The sequence below is a fragment of the Neltuma alba genome, unplaced genomic scaffold (genome assembly GCF_004799145.2).
Source record: "Neltuma alba isolate B1F8T4 unplaced genomic scaffold, ASM479914v2 tig00012920_pilon, whole genome shotgun sequence".
NCBI lineage: Eukaryota > Viridiplantae > Streptophyta > Magnoliopsida > Fabales > Fabaceae > Neltuma > Neltuma alba.
The window spans coordinates 40,289-56,169 of NW_021637287.1; the positions used below are offsets into that span (position 1 = coordinate 40,289).

A 15,881-nucleotide genomic window follows, 5' to 3' on the forward strand; every position below is an offset into this window, starting at 1 on the left:
TACATGATGAGTATCGAACAGTTTGGCGGAAGTAGAAGGCCTTTGAATGTAGTAACGCCAGCTACGCCATTTACACTTCCTTGTGTAAGAAAAATTATACATACATTTATTAACTCCTTGCGAGCATCCTGCAATTCGTCATTGGTCTTACGCTCCTTGACTATAAGGGTTTGTTGCAGTTCTTCCACTGCTTCCAACTCCTCCTCTTTATCCTTCAGATCCTCCTTAATTTTATCCATTTCTTTCTTCACCTTAATATCCTCATCCTCACCCATGTGATTCATTTCTTGCAGAACATCCAGCGCTCCTCTCATTTGCTGGATGTTTAATTCCAACTCTTGTTTGTCATCAAGTTTTCTTTGGAGACCAAGAATTCTTTTATGCAGTTCTTCCTTTTCTTTCTGCAATGCAAGACCATTAAATATGAATTTGATGGATTGGGGGAAACCATAAGCAAAACTCAAAGAGAAAAAAGTTGAACGCTTCTCTGTAGTAGAACAAACAAAAGAGTGAATCCAATCACATTCAAACGAATGGATGGATACAAGAAAATGGAATGCATGCCTTTTGTTTGTCAGCCAAACGCATCACTCTCTGATCAGCCAACTTTTGCTCCATTGTTGCCCTCTCATTCTGCAGAAGAGAGATGGCAAATGAAGTTCATTGTACCTTGAACTATTAATGTAGGCAGCAAGTGGATCTCAGAGTCAATACAAAACCAGCTTATCCACAAATTTAAATGAGAGAAGTATACCATTTTCTTCTGATGAAGTAGTTTTTGTCTCTCGGTTTCATTTTGTGCTTGACGGAGTCGCAAATCCTTCTCAAGGTTCTCCAACTTTATCCTCTGAGCTTCCAAACGCAGTCTATCTTCCTCATGATCCCTAAGGATCTTCTCAGCATGATCACGGGCCCTCTTCTGCATGTTCGTTATCTCTGAGAAGGTAAAGTAAAATATAAGGCAAACAACTGTCTAAGAATAAATCATAAAAACTCGAAAAATAAGCTTCAAAGTTTCGACATACCATTATTGAAAAATTTAATCAAGTCCTCCTTTTCACCCATCAGTTTACTCAGGGAATCGTTAGTCTCATGGTATTTGCTTTGGACCTCCTTCAATTGCATAGTCTTCTTCTCCAAAGTTTGAGTCAAACCTTGGACAAGCTTGGATTCCTTCCTCTTGTCCTCTGATTGTTTATCAGTAACAGATTTTAGATCCCCATTTCTACGAAGGTAATCACCAATTATACTCTTCGTGTTGTAGTCATCATCACGAGCCACCCATCCATACAATCTATCCCCTCGGTTTCTTGCCTTGATATAATCCGTCTTACCACATTGATCCACTTCAAAGCTCCTCTCAAAATCCATAGCGTTATTGAAACCATCAAATTCTTTGCTAAACTCTACAATAGCAAAACCAGAGTGACCCCGATAATTCCACAATGGATGAACTCTCACTGGATTGAATCCTTTTCTGGAAAATTGTTCTCTCAATTTGGTACCACTTTCAGCAACATGCCGTCCATCTTTCAACTGAGTTTTAATGTTAGCCACAATACCCATCCAAGGCCAGACAAATAGTTGGTCTCTGTCAGGCTTTGGGCAATCAATTTTAGGAACAGGTTTAAGATGTCTTTCAATGTACTTCTCAAGAGCCGAGTGCCTAGCTTTTCCTTTTGAACTCGAGCTCTTCGATTCGCGGCAAACCCTCGACGCATGTTGCAAAAGCTCCTTCAGGTGGTAACCTTTCTTACCGCTCGAATGGCAGAAGGGGCATGTATATTTTGAATCGGAGGCTTTGAGTCGAAAATCACCAGCCTTCAATCCTTTATAGTATTTATACTCATAATCCTTCAACTCAGACTTACTCATGTGGTCTGACATGCCGGACGTTTGCAACTGAAATGCATAAAAAAGCCCCAGGCACACCATATTAAAGCAATGGAAGAAAGGACGCGGTAGGAAATCGAGAACAACATCTTTATCTAGTTTAAATATTAGACAAATAGAACCCCATTTTATTAACTACTACGAACGCGAGCTAGAACAATACCTTCATTTTCGGCTTAAAGAGATAAACCAAAGAAATGACCCACTAATACCAGTGCACACTTCAACCCATGAATGCCAGGCAAAGCTTTTATGCTAAGAAAAGCCCCAAGAATGGGAAAGGCAAGCTCAGTGAAGAAACAGAAAAGCTGAACATAATATACCTAGCGGTGTGAAACTGTGAGCCTGGAAAGTCTCCTTGATGGTAAACGGACTTCCGGAGCTGTTCAAAGTAAATGACGTCGATCAGAGAAGGTGTTCATGCTGTAACGAAAGACAAAAGATGCAAGTATAGTAATCGAAAAATTTTCTTTGGAAAAAAAATGGCATTGTAAAATCAAAACCAAAACTCAGGACTCTGCAGAATCAAAAGGATCACCCGAAACGTCTCGACGAGTGGAAGGGGATAACAGAGAAGAAGAGGGAAGAGTGTGGTGTGAAGGACTCGAACAGACAACAGCGAAAACGAAATAGCGTTAGAGAGAGAGTGAGAGAGCTTTGGTGCAAACTTGCGGACGAAGGTACAAACTACAAAGGAGTCGTCTCGCCCTCGTCTGCCCTGTGCGGACACGTTGTAACGTGACGTTCGTCTGATCGGGCCTCCGGTCGTCCCGCCAAGACCTCATGGCTCATGCCCAGTAATGCCCTTTTATTTATCTTTTTAAAATACTCAATTTTGTGACCGTAATGGACATCTCCAAAATATTTATTTATTTTTCCAGTTTGTTTAATTTTTTGATCTGTAAGTTAAAAGAAAAGAAGGAGGGGGGAGGGGGAGGTTAAGGAGAGCAGTAAGTAGTGGTGTGTGAGAGAGCCTGAGACGCATGTCCTTTAATTTTTGGTTGGTTGCGTGGGAGGTATGCCCTTCGCGCTTTTTGCTTCTTTAGGCAGTTTTCTAGTTTCTCCATCTTTGCCCCTGTCGCTTTTCACCGGTGAGAGACAATTGCATCACGCCGGGAAGGGGGGGGGGAAGGAGGGATAGCTGCATTTTGGGAAAGGATCTGCAACCAAAACAAATGCAATAAATTCATGACGTCATAAATAATGTTCATTGTGAGTCCATGAAAATATTATAAAATTAAAATTTTATCCGTTTATAAATTTAAGAATTAGAAAATAAATCATTGGCCATTGCCCTGACCTTAAGCCCAATATTAAAAGGGCTGGGATTGAGCCCAACCCATGATCACCCGTCCTTCAGTGACGCTGACCTAAAAAAAGGTCAGTTACAGCTAGTTATAATTATAAGTTGACTTATTTTTTAAGATTAAATTATTTTCCACGTTCAATGGCACATAACACTTACCCTGGAGTTAAAAAGAATGTCATGATAATGGATAAGATGCACAAAATATGTTAACAGGCTTTCACAACTTTCCAAATTACCCATTTATTGTCTTACATGTTTTTAAAATCATACCAGTGTGTGATAGCAACAAAAAAAAAAAAACACACACACACACACACTTGCATATCTTCAACCTGCTTTAGAGTTTAAAAATGACACCTCAAATACTTTCAGATATAAATTCTTTTTGACTAAAATAATGTTCCTCAAGTATGAAACTTTTCTTGCTTCGTGAAAAGCTAAAATCTAATTAGGTTTCTCTGTATACGTAAGACATGAGGATTTGGCAATGTTAATAATAATTTATGAATAGTCACAAGACTTGTAGATCTTATGTTGAAATATCGATGAGTGGCCAGAATTAAATAATAATAAGAATTTTAAAAAATGAACAGTGCTCCATCACAGATATATAAGCACTAAGACTTGAAACTACTACCTCCGGTCCTAATTATAAGAGCTAGTTGACTAATTTGATGAGATTAATAAAACAAATTAAGTTAATTATTTGTAATAAACAAGTGTTGTCTTTCCTAAAATATCCTTGCTAATCAAATTTATTGGTTAGAACTATTATTATTAGAGGGACTACATTAGGAAAAAATTCATAAATATAAGAGATAAAATGGATTGGAGTCTTGTAATTAGGACCAAAATAAAAATCAAACGAGATCTTATATTAATGACTAGAGGTAGTGTCACGTAACGTTGCTTGAAGCTTGCTTAAGATCACCTACATAGGACGAGCGTGAATAGAAGAGTATTCTGAAAGCTTAAGAACATTAATTGAAAGCATTTAACTCATTTAGAGACAGCCAGTATTCACAACAACAGAATAAGGTAATGAAGATAGGGATGAATTCATGTAGCCATTGGACCGTGCGCCCTTGTTTATCACTTCATCTCTTCATCACATGGGTGGGGAAAGTTCTGGTTTATTCCGAAGCAGATAGACCAACTGTTATCAAAACAATCACAGAAAAGCTATCGCCAAATGTTCCGATATGCTAGCAAACATCTCTAACGCCCCCGCTACTATGAGTCCGGTGTTTGGTGTCTAAGATAATCTGCGTGTACGTGGGATATATATATCGGGGGATTTGGTGTTTAAAGATTGTACTAGAATGGTTATACGGCAAGCCGATCACACTGTAGATGTCTCTATTATTAGCCATCCTCTTCGGGATGGTTGATTATGTAGCAGGAACAGCTCAGACAGATGCCAAACATAAATGTAGAGCTTATCAGTGGAACTGATTTAAGAACAAAGTCATGAATGAGCCAAGAGTGACAGCAAAAGCCTAGTGGCGTCGGTTGGATGGGAATGATAATATTGGACATTGGACCCCCAATCTTGACTCGCGATATTCGGCTACTTGTCCAATCCCAGGCGGGACCGCTTGCCTTTAAACTTACCTCCCTCTCCAATCCAGTCCCCACCAATGCTCCCTATCACTTTCATTACTCGTTCTGGGAATTTTGCTTCCTTCAATTATTTATTTCATGTCTGCAGTTAACTTAAGACCATTTCGTCTCTTGTAGTTTTAAGAATATCAGAATTAACATTTCATGTTTCCAAAAAACAAAAACAAAAAAATCTGACCGCGTCTTATACCCCGGTCCTCAAGGGAACAAAAGGGTAGAAACAGGCCACATCTCTAAGTCTTTTCACAAAAAACAAAATACGAAACTTCCACAGCTATTTCTATGAGCCACAAGCACCTGACAAAACCGAGAATACATATACCGCCGGAAACTATGATATTACCCCGGAAATCCTCCAGATATGCTTTTGAACTTTTTAAGTGTATTAACTGAAATAGGATACTAGTATTAGACATGTACAATCTGGATAACTACGGGCATATATGACATTCTCACCCAAGTCATGCGTGACACGGCGAGACATTTAGCCTTACGTAGTTTCAAGCATAGAGAGGGGAAGCGGATGGGCGGGGGTAAGGTGTGGTGGTCCTCCCATTCTTAGCGTCACCTTCACTTTTTCTGCCACTGGATCTCTTCACAGACGGCTCTTGTGTGCCTCCATTTACAATGGGAACTTGAAGCTGCTCCAATGTAGAAACAACCTCTTCCATGCTTGGCCTGAACTTGGATTCGATTGAAATGCATCGCAATGCCAACGTCGCTGTCTTGTAGGCCTCGTCTATTGTGTACTGACCCTCGAGACGAGTATCCAGCACGAGAAAAAGCTTACGTTTGTTCGCCAGGTATGGCTTAGCCCACTCCACCAAGTTGCGCTGTCCTGATGGTCGACTCTTGTCCATTGCTCGCCGACCTGATAGCATTTCAACCAGTACCACCCCAAAACTATATACATCACTCTTTGCAGTCAGGTGACCTGCCATAGGAATAAGCCATTACCAAGTGGTACAAGCAAAAATTAACATAACTTGATTATTAGCATGACCAAACAATACCGGTGGCTATATACTCGGGAGCTGCATATCCATAGGTTCCTAATACTCTGGTAGAGACATGACTTTTGTCCCCCCCGGGTCCATCCTTGGCCAACCCAAAATCAGAAAGTTTTGGATTGTAATTCTGTGACAAATTAACAAAGGTTTTGTTTTCATATATGCTATTAATATTCTTCTTTAAGAGAGAGAGGGATCCAAATGCCACATACTGAATCAAGCAAGATGTTTGAGGTCTTGAAGTCCCTATATATCACTTTTGTTTCAGCACTGTGAAGAAATGCAAGCCCTCTGGCAGCACCAAGAGCCACCTTCAAACGGAGGCTCCAAGAGAGGGGTTGGAAATAAGAGCCCCCTGTCACGACAATATTTTGAAAGTTAAACACGATTCTCTAGTTAAACCAATGGAAAAGGTGGCAAGGCGTGAATAACTCACTCCTGAACAAATGATTCTCCAGGCTGCCTCGAGGCATAAATTCATACACCAGAAGGCGGTGGTCGTCTTCAAGGCAATACCCGATCAACTTTACAAGATGGGGATGAGAAAATTGTCCAAGAAAATTCACTTCAGCCTAAAAGAGAAAAGGAAAAACAGGGCAAACCAACTCCTGAGAGTTTAGCTTACAAGAGGAACAAAATTAATTAAGGCGACTTAAGTCTTGAATTATTAATTGTCTTGCCTGTAAAGTGAAAGCAACACTAACACACACAAATGCATGTGATAAAACCGCCAAACAGAGGCAAAGACTGCACTTACCAGCCACTCATTGTGACCTTGCATACTATCTTGCTCAAGTCTTTTCACAGCGATAATAATGCCAGTTCCCGGCTTGGCAGCTGTAAGGGACTGCTCATCAATCCACCCTTTGAAAACTGATCCAAAACCACCTTCTCCTAAAACACTATCTGGTCGGAAATTTCGTGTAGCCGCCTTCAGCTCTGCATAAGTAAAGCTCTTCAAATCGGGCGACTGCAAGATCTCACCCACACTCCGGCGAGTATGAGTTGTCGAGGCCTTTGAGACCTCACTGCCCGTGCTGCTCAGATCACTTCCATCAGTGCTCACGTGTTTTGAATTCGGCCCTACAAAAATTAACAACATCAACACAATCAAACACACCCATTTCACAGAATTCCATTTATTTTCCCCATATCCATGGACGAGATAAGTTTGCATCAAACGAAGGTAAAGTGACTGCTTGAAGATGAAAAGTTGATATGTCAGAGCTACTCAAGGAATTCAATTTCATCTAATGAGCAGAAACAGGGATGGGTTTACAAATTAGAGGCATTACAGGGCAAAAGAGAGACTACAGCCAGGCAAAGCGAAAGAGAGAGGAGAGAGAAATATAAATCTGAGAAGGCGACCACAAAACGAACCGATCAACATACATACAAATACAAGAGAAAGAGTCAAGAAGTCAATAGCATGGACACCCTACACTAGGGGTGCAACAAAGAGCAAGAAAAACCCGAAATACCTGTGTTACACTGGCTCTCAGCTTTAATTTGGGAGCCCAGACAACCTCCCATGTCAGCAATAAACGAGAACCTGGGAACACAGTTACCCATAAGTTCCGGAAATCAAGATAAATGAACTGAATAGAGGAGTAAAGAGAGATCAGACGGCGACAATAAAGTAACCGGAATTAAGAATTCAGGTAATGCACCTCTTTGGAGTGAGTTTGAAGGAATAGGCCAGACACATAGGAAGGATAAAGGAGAGAAGAAAGAGGAGAGAACGAGGTGTGGAGGAGAAGGTAAGGAGTTTATACGAATGCTTGTCGTGGTGCGAATTATAGGCTATGGCGAGACTATTCAAAATTTAAAGCAAGTTGAACAATCAACAAGAAAAGTTTGGATGGATTGAACATTAAAGACACGGACGTTGGAAGGAGACGAACAATGAAGGTGAGGGAGGGGGTGGTGGTCGTCTTCGAAGGGACCCCTTGGGTTGGATTTGAAGGGCCCCACCTTCTCTCGTGCAGTGTACGAAGCTCAAACCTTTATGACTGATCTCGTGCGAGGGGAAGAAGGGGTAGCCGGCACAGTTTTCAGCACTGCGAGCCGTTGGATTGCATGGATCTGGGCGGCTAGCTTGAGTTACCCGCAATTTCTCGGCCGATATGCACGAGACTGAACTTTCTAGCTCCCGCCACTGGGACCCTAGTGTTGACCACTTGGGCAGAACTAATCCACTACCGATATTTTTCTTTCCTCCTCTTCTTCTTATCCCAACGATACTTTCTTCTTCTAGATGCCCAATTGCCCCCTCCTTCAGAATCACATGCACTTGTTTATTAGTCGTTGCCCTTTTTATGCAAGAACGGAGGAAATGATGAGTTGATGCTTTTGAGTGTGTCAAGTAATTTCACCACCAAAATGAATGTGGTCTTCAATCCACATGACGTGTTATCGGGAACGTGTAGATATCATCTCGATCTTCATCTTAGCGAGCAGATTTTGGATGCTTCATGACAGTTAAATGATTGTGTGTTTTTTTTCTGGATTGATTGAGAAAGGAATGACTACATAGTTTCTTTGTGTTATTTAGTATGTCTTTCATTGGAAAGGCATGCATTTATTTTTATAATTTAAAACGTTTAAATGTTATTTTGAGGAACTTATTTTGGAATTATTATAATGACATGTATTATTTAGATATATACACAAATTAGTAAGTGCATCGATACTTTATCTTTACTGTAAATTTTATACCTATCAAAATAATTATTTTAAATAAATAGAAACAACAAAAAATATTAAACATGAACCTTTCAAATCAGATCTGGATAATCTCAGTTTGATGAATTTGGATGAGCACCATACAAATCAATGGAGACGTGGAGTATATGTACATGTAACAAGACATCAAAGGCAGTCGGGTTTTGTCCAAATGAGAGTTATATTTTTGTACATATATGTGTTATGAGATGAAATCAAAATTAACTAAGATGATAAAACACAAAGAAAATTCAGTTTCAATTTCAAAATGATAATTTCAATAACGGTCTTTTGGGGGGGGGGCTACAGAGCTGCATGAATATTAGAGGCTTTGGTATAACCACGGGAATAAACAAATATTTATATGGTAATTACATGTAATGATTACTTGATAATCATGCATTAATGCAATTCAATGGTTAAACGAATACAAAACCCAGATTCGCTAGATGGTGCCCAAGGGATCTTACTTTATGTACAAACACTACAGCCCAATGATTGAAGTTTCATCTGTTGGTGGATAAAATGGAATCCCATGCCGCACGATTTGTGCACTTGCTGGTAAAATTTTTAAAAATTTTTTTTCTTATATCCCATCAACAATATAATATTAAATTCATATTTTTTATGAATCCTTCATCATGTTTAAAAAAAAAACATAAATTGTAAGAGACTTAAAGTTTATAAAAGTGTGTAAAATAGAAAAGTTGCATAGATTATTATTAAATAAGTAATTTTAGTTTGTAAAATAATCAAAATAAATATGACTCTTATTAAATAATAAAAAATTATTAAAAATATGAATTTATAAAATATAATAATTTTAAATTATTATAATAGGAGGAGGTTTATTTAATGACTAAAATATATTTAACTTAGAAATCATAGTAATATGAAAATTTTTAAACCAAATAAAACTACATAATTAACTATATGATATACTCTGTATAATTTATGCAAATATAAAATAAAAAATAATATTAAAAATTAAATATTATAAAAAAGTTAAAAAATTATTTTTCACTTAAAAAATATTAAAAATAAATAACTAAAAATTTATTAGGAAGTACAAGAAATATATAAAGAGGTTCATAAGAATAACATAAATATAAGTACACGAATTTCTTTTAAGTCTGAAAAGCTGCTTTTACATAAATTATAAATAGGTTTCACGTACTTTTACAATCGTATTTTAAAAAAATAACTTTTAACTTATAAGTCAAATTTAAATTATAAATCTACAAACGAACTTATTACGCTCATAAACTACTTTTCACCTGGTGAAACGTTACCAATCAGGTACTTAGCTCATGGATTTGGATCTATGGTAGGGTTTCTTAATTGAGTCTCAATTGAACAAAATACCAATCATTAAATTATGATCTAACATTTTATTAAACAAATGATGATGGTGATGGTGATAAAAGCCTATTTTGGCATTTATATGAACCTATTAACTCCAGATCTATGGGTAAGTGGCCCTCTTACTCCCCGCGTTTTCCCCCAAATTTCGCGGCTACACTTTTTTTCTTTTAATACCCTATGTGCTGTACTAAATTTAAAATAAAATATATTATTTATGATTCACAAATTGCAAACCTCATAATTATTATAAATTTAATATTTCTTATACATGATGGTGATTGATAAATCCTTAAAAAAAAAAATGAAAGTAGCAGGTGCGGAAACACAGTCAAGTTGGTTTCAGGCCCTAAAAAACGTAGGCTTCCACATCATTATGTGCTGATTTTTTTTTTTTTTTGAATTTCTGAGTTAAAGTATCCCTTTAGTCCTAAATATGATACATATTTTCTAATATAATTTATACTACAAAATAAATTTTATATTTAGAATCGGATGAGTATATATAAGCAAGATCTAAATCAGACCAAAAAAATCAGAGATTCTTGTGCCCCATGGGATGGTAATTAATTAATTTAATTATGTGCGCAATTCATTTTAAGTAAATTGAGGCAAAGGAAAAAAATAAAATAAAAAAAGATTCTCATATTGTGCCAAAAAAGTAGATTATATAATAGTATTGCTGGTAAAAAAAGATTATATAATAGTATTTCTGCGAAACTGTTTCTGTTAATTAATAATTAATAGTTAATAATGAAAAAATAAATTCGGATTGATATGAACCATTTAGACATGAAAGATTACTTAACCAGGCTTATTGTTGTCTCTTTTTGTTTTGTTTTTTTTTTTTGATAACAACTCTTTTTGTTTTTGTTGGGTGGTTCTGGATCACCTCAGTCCTCAACCTGAATCGAGATAGATATCATTCAATTGAAGAGGTCCACATCCGACAAAAACAAGGCTCGATTGAAATTAGGTTTTGAATCTTTAATCACATTATTCGAATTTCATCTAACCTTGGACGAGTCTGGAGTGGCTGAATACAAGATGCCTTGGTATTGGTCAAGATGATACAATATACTACCTCCAGTTCTAATTATAAGAGCTAATTGATTAATTTGAAGAGATCAAAAAAAGAAGTTAAGTTAGTTATTTGTCATAAATAGGTATTGTCTTTCCTAAAATATCCCTGTTAATCAAGTGTATTGGTTAGAACTACCATTATTAGAAGGACTATCTTGGAAAAATGTATAAATATTATAAACAAAGTAGATTAGGGTTTTATATTGAAAACTAAAATGAAAATCAAACGAGGTCTTATATGACCCGGTAATATCATGATTTCAAATATGATAACATTGATGGTGATTTTATTTAATGATGAGAGTAGATCACAGTTTGGTTTCCCATAATCAGAGGCCTATCTTTGACGCGAAGTGGTTAGGCCAACAAAACGAGGCAACAATGTGATAATTAAGTTCGAAGTTCAAACTTCGAAGAAGCCGGGGGGGATAAAACTGAAACCTGCACACCAACAAGTAAAAACCAATACCAAATTTATATATTACGAATTTTTAGTACACACTGCAACCCTGAGATTCAAATAGCCTCAATATCTCATCATATTTAAAGAGCCGAAACATACAAGTGAACAAACTCAAACCCGACTTGGCCTAATTACAGTTCTTAATCTTGTGCGGCTGCTCCTTGATTGAGCTCCGCAAACCTCATGCCAACACGCATCGAGTGTTTCAAAAACTTCTCTGCACATCTTCGAACACAGCTTTCCTCTTGCCTTTGCAGGGATTTATGCTTGAAGATGTCAACACAATCATTAAAGCATCTCTCCACCAGCGAATTGTACATTCTAGACTGCAATCACGTCATTAGAATCAGACTCCAATCTCAAAGCAAGCAATGATTCGACAAGAACAAACAAGAGATTGAAAGAGTAACTTCGTAGTAGCAACATAAAAATAATCAAAGCAAATTTATAGTATCGCCCTACCTTTAATTATTGGCACTAATTCTTTACAAAGTTGACCAATTACATTTCCCGTCGAGATAAATCTAATCAAACTACACATAGAAATGAACAAACAAAAAAGTGCTACAAACAGAAGCATTCAGGGGTTTAAACTTGGCCAGCATGGACTGCGAGAGAGAAATGCTGGTAAACTAAGTTTAACTATCTAATCTTCCGGTGATCAGAGGTGCTGTGAAAAAAAAACAAGGCATGAACCAAAGAGTACGTCTATGGACCAACACAGGGCGCCTTCTGTGGACCGAAAAGGTGATTACTAAGCACATTTGAGTTAGAATTTAGTTTTCAGAAAACCGCCAGCAAAGGCTGGTTAATAACAACTAAGATCAATGAAAGAAAAGGAAAGCCTCTAACAAAATATTGTTCCTAAAACGTCCAGGTGCAACATGGACTTGTTGAACTGGTTTTAAGGAGAACTTCACTCTGGCTTCGTAGGAAGAGAACAGCAAGAACTAAAACATTTGTGATACTCGTGAATTACTAAGTACTATGAAGCCCCATGACTGGAATGTCAGTCAAAATCTGACGGCCATTGAACCTTCCTAAACTTCAAGGGAAAAAAAAGTTCCATTCCAGCATCTCAACCATATCCCATAAAGCTATTACCTCTTGACTATAAGATTTCATTGTAAACTATAAATAATGTCCTATAATTAGAACGGGAGGTAGTGTTTATTTATTTATTTCTTTTACCAACAACAATGGAACACTATGATAGTGATAGAAGCTAATTAATTAATTATAAAATTAAATTTAAAAATAAACACAAATCATGAAGTCTAAAGCATTTAAGGAATAATAAATCAGTGGGTATGGGAGAATGAGACCTTACCTACGACTACTTATCAGCGGTACGAGGAGACGAGATGCGGGAGGACGAGGGCAGTAGGCAGCACCGCCAGCAAGGATGGGCTGACGACTGAGGAACAGCAATGGAGAAACAGAACAACCGCTAAGAAAAGAAGGCGTCTTTTTTTTCTTTTTTTGGCTAAAGCATAAGTATTTTTCTATTGTAGGCAATCATATTCGAGACATTATTGGGTACTAAATATGAAGTGTGAACACTTCTTTCAGAGCAGATTCGAATATTAATTTACTATGTTACGAGAGACTAGCCTTTTCATTAAACACAATCCGTTGACAAAAAAAGGGGTCTCAACTGCAATAAAGTACAAATTGAGAGCCCAGTAACCTTCATAGGCCCGATATTTTGTTGGGCTCCGGATTTATCAACTCTGGGCTGCCCAACTCATTCGCAACGGGTCATAGAAGTGGCATGCATCTCGTTTGGGTAACTAAATAGCGGGCTAGGCCCATGATTTCACTCTGTATTTTTAGAGGGGTGGATTAGCTGCCAGCCGTTTTGAGTAATAGAAGCTGTAAATCTAGATAGTAAAACGAATCGAGAAATATGTGTATATATTTTTTAATTGAAAAATCTGTAGGCTGTTGATTATTTGTTCATCCTACGAAATTAATCAATATTCAGAGAATAAATCAAAAGATAACAAAGCAAGTCAATTCAAAGGCAATTTTCTAAACTGCGGGAAGGGAAAGGAACTTCATAATAAACTCCAAGTGTCGCACCATGCTATCGTTGAAGAAGTCGTAGTTAAACTAGGCGGAGTTTCCAATCTGTGTGATTGAATTGATTATTCGTGAGTTATGAGTTATGACCCTACAGATATGACATTAGTAATCTACTTCACGTTGATCCCACGTCGCTTTGCGCCTCAGGCTCTGCGTTCCACGCTCTGTCCCAGTTAGCAACCTTGGGTTTCATCGGAGCTTTGCTTATAATAACGATTCTCAAAGCTTCGACCTTTTCATCAATGGCCTGTTAGGTCTCCCTCTTGCAAAGTTAAACTACTTCTGGGAAGCGGCAATTAAATCGCTTCACAATTCAAACCCCATTGTCCCCACTCATTCTCCAGTTTGGTATGTTGACTTTAGACATCCAAGAGTCACATTCGGACAAAGCATCATTCGAAAATAAAAGAATTTTCTTCTTTTAAATTCTCCTTTGATTTCTTCTCATCCCATGCATCATCAATACACAATTTCTATTTTATCTTCTCCACTTTTATAATGGATGAAGGCCCACTTCATTTTATTCATAAAACTTGGTCGCCGGATCAAGTTTAGATATGTCCACCCTGTTGAGAGATTAACGGCAATAGCAAAATGGGCACGCCCATATTCCATGAATTCAAGAAACAAGCTTCTTTCTTCCTCAAGGAGAAAATCAAGACTGCTAGATTAGCTCTTACTGATGTTACCCCTGCCCAACTGTATGGCTATTCCTTCATCTTCTTCTTCCAATTAATTTTTCTATCATTGATCACTTGTTCTAGTTCTGCTTATAGTCTCTATATCTCTGGTTTTGTTTCTTTTTGACGTCTTTTCACACTCGCAGGATGACAGAAGAGGCTACAAATGGGAATCCATGGGCTCCAGATTCCCCAACACTCAGATCAATTTCACAGGCTGCTTTTGAAGTTGATGATTATTGGAGGATTGTGGAGATTCTGCACAAAAGGTTCCTCGCACTTCCTTTCCTTTTCCTCGGCCTGTTCTCTATCAATATGTGAATCCCCCCCCCCCTTTTTGGTAATAATCTGTATGTGAATTATTTGCGTTGAAAAGTGATAACGGATGATTGAGTGGGATGATTTTGAAGCAGGCTGATTAGATTTGAAAAGAAGAACTGGAGGGCCTCTTATAACTCTCTGATCGTGATTGAGCACCTGTTGACTCATGGACCCGAAAGTGTTGCACAAGAATTCCAAGACGACAAAAATGTCATCAATCAGATGATCGGCTTTCAGTATGTCGATGAAACAGGGTACGTTTCTTGTAATCTTTCGGTTTGTTTCATTAATATGCCAAGAAGAACAAAACGCGTCTGCCTAGTCAACGGAAAAAAATTTTCTACCAAAACTTCAAAAGTTCTCTATGAAATTTTCCTAGAAATGATATTTTCCCGCTAAACGGAATGAGAATATCTGAATTCCAAGTTCCACGCTCATGAATTTTATCGTTCTTGACACCACGGCACCAAGTTGTGAGCTCACTTGGAGTATTGTGCAGATTCAACTGGGGTCTAAACGTCAGAAAGAAAGCAGATAGGATACTGAAACTGCTAGAAGAAGGACATGTTCTTAAAGAAGAGAGAGATCGAGCCCGCAGGCTATCCAGAGGCATTCAAGGTTTTGGAAGTTTCTGCCAACGATCATCTGAACAAACCAGTCTACGACAAGAATCCTCGTCATCAGCATCATTTTTCAGAAGTCACTCCGATGTCAGCAGCCATGAAAACCACAATGCCAACTCAAACGGAGGCCAGAACGACGTGGCCGAAAATCAGATGCTGCAGAAGTCTGAAACAAGTACAAAAGAAAACGTGGCTCCTAACAGGGACGAGTTGCACCTATGGAACTTGAAAGGAGAATCAAATCCACTTCTGGACCATAGCAACGAAATATCCAGGCTTGACATCTTCAAAGGCGAAGATGACCACCCCTTCAATTCAACAGAGAAGCATGCCTCTGTTTCTCTACTTTCTGCCAGAGGTGGAATCGTACAGGGCTGTTGAAACAACATAAACTTTTGTATGGAGCTACAAGGCGCTTCATAATTTTGCCCGTTCCTAGTAGAAAACCAACCTAAGTTCTGCGTTGCCATTCGTGTTATGTGCGCACGCCGTACGCTTAATTAGTTTGTTCGTACTTGAACTTAGCCATCATTTACCAAGCAATTAATATAGCCATCTATCTACTTTTTAATTGAAGCAGAGATTCGACCTTCACTTCACTGGCCACTGGACAGAAAATTACTGAACGTGTTTAAGGCATTTCAGAAAGTCTGTTGACAGGCATGTCCAGTAACGTTAGTGAAGCTCTGCTCTTTTAGCGAG

At 37.9% G+C, this 15,881-nt stretch overlaps 4 protein-coding genes across 6 annotated transcripts in view; 1 reads left to right on the plus strand and 3 right to left on the minus strand.

Moving 5' to 3' along the window:
- LOC114732613 (scarecrow-like protein 14) overlaps window positions 1–453 on the minus strand; it is a 26,341-nt gene extending 25,888 nt beyond the window's left edge. Inside the window, exon 1 of the mRNA XM_028919925.1 lies at window positions 449–453. Within this exon, the coding sequence (XP_028775758.1) occupies window positions 449–451 (3 nt within the window). The 5' untranslated portion in view covers window positions 452–453. The remainder of the gene's footprint in view (window positions 1–448) is intronic.
- LOC114732616 (protein INVOLVED IN DE NOVO 2-like) overlaps window positions 1–2,296 on the minus strand; it is a 4,475-nt gene extending 2,179 nt beyond the window's left edge. Inside the window, exons 1-5 of the mRNA XM_028919927.1 lie at window positions 2,217–2,296; window positions 1,026–1,902; window positions 755–936; window positions 565–633; window positions 105–401 (exon numbers count right to left, since the gene is read on the minus strand). Of these exons, the coding sequence (XP_028775760.1) occupies window positions 105–401; window positions 565–633; window positions 755–936; window positions 1,026–1,887 (1,410 nt within the window). The 5' untranslated portion in view covers window positions 1,888–1,902; window positions 2,217–2,296. The remainder of the gene's footprint in view (window positions 1–104; window positions 402–564; window positions 634–754; window positions 937–1,025; window positions 1,903–2,216) is intronic.
- LOC114732619 (clathrin interactor EPSIN 1-like) overlaps window positions 1–15,773 on the plus strand; it is an 18,630-nt gene extending 2,857 nt beyond the window's left edge. Inside the window, exons 2-5 of one of the 2 annotated variants that reach the window (XM_028919935.1) lie at window positions 14,229–14,256; window positions 14,382–14,504; window positions 14,649–14,810; window positions 15,056–15,773. In XM_028919935.1, coding sequence (XP_028775768.1) covers window positions 14,383–14,504; window positions 14,649–14,810; window positions 15,056–15,560 — 789 coding nt within the window. In that variant the 5' untranslated portion in view covers window positions 14,229–14,256; window position 14,382 and the 3' untranslated portion in view covers window positions 15,561–15,773. Of the gene's footprint in view, window positions 1–13,713; window positions 14,257–14,381; window positions 14,505–14,648; window positions 14,811–15,055 lie in introns of those variants that run through there. The other variant, XM_028919934.1, reaches the window with a different exon arrangement.
- LOC114732617 (probable serine/threonine-protein kinase PBL9) lies at window positions 5,092–7,739 on the minus strand. Of its 2 annotated transcripts, none has more exons than XM_028919928.1 (7): window positions 7,506–7,739; window positions 7,317–7,387; window positions 6,593–6,918; window positions 6,272–6,407; window positions 6,048–6,190; window positions 5,839–5,962; window positions 5,092–5,759 (listed from the first exon to the last, which is right to left on the minus strand). In XM_028919928.1, exons 1-7 carry the CDS (start codon window positions 7,541–7,543, stop codon window positions 5,326–5,328), a joined length of 1,272 nt encoding a protein of 423 aa, XP_028775761.1. In that variant the 5' UTR covers window positions 7,544–7,739; the 3' UTR covers window positions 5,092–5,325. The 2 variants fall into 2 exon arrangements, with proteins under 2 accessions (XP_028775761.1, XP_028775763.1); XM_028919930.1 differs by having other exon boundaries at window positions 7,317–7,414; window positions 7,507–7,738.
- Window positions 15,774–15,881: the final 108 nt, after the last annotated feature.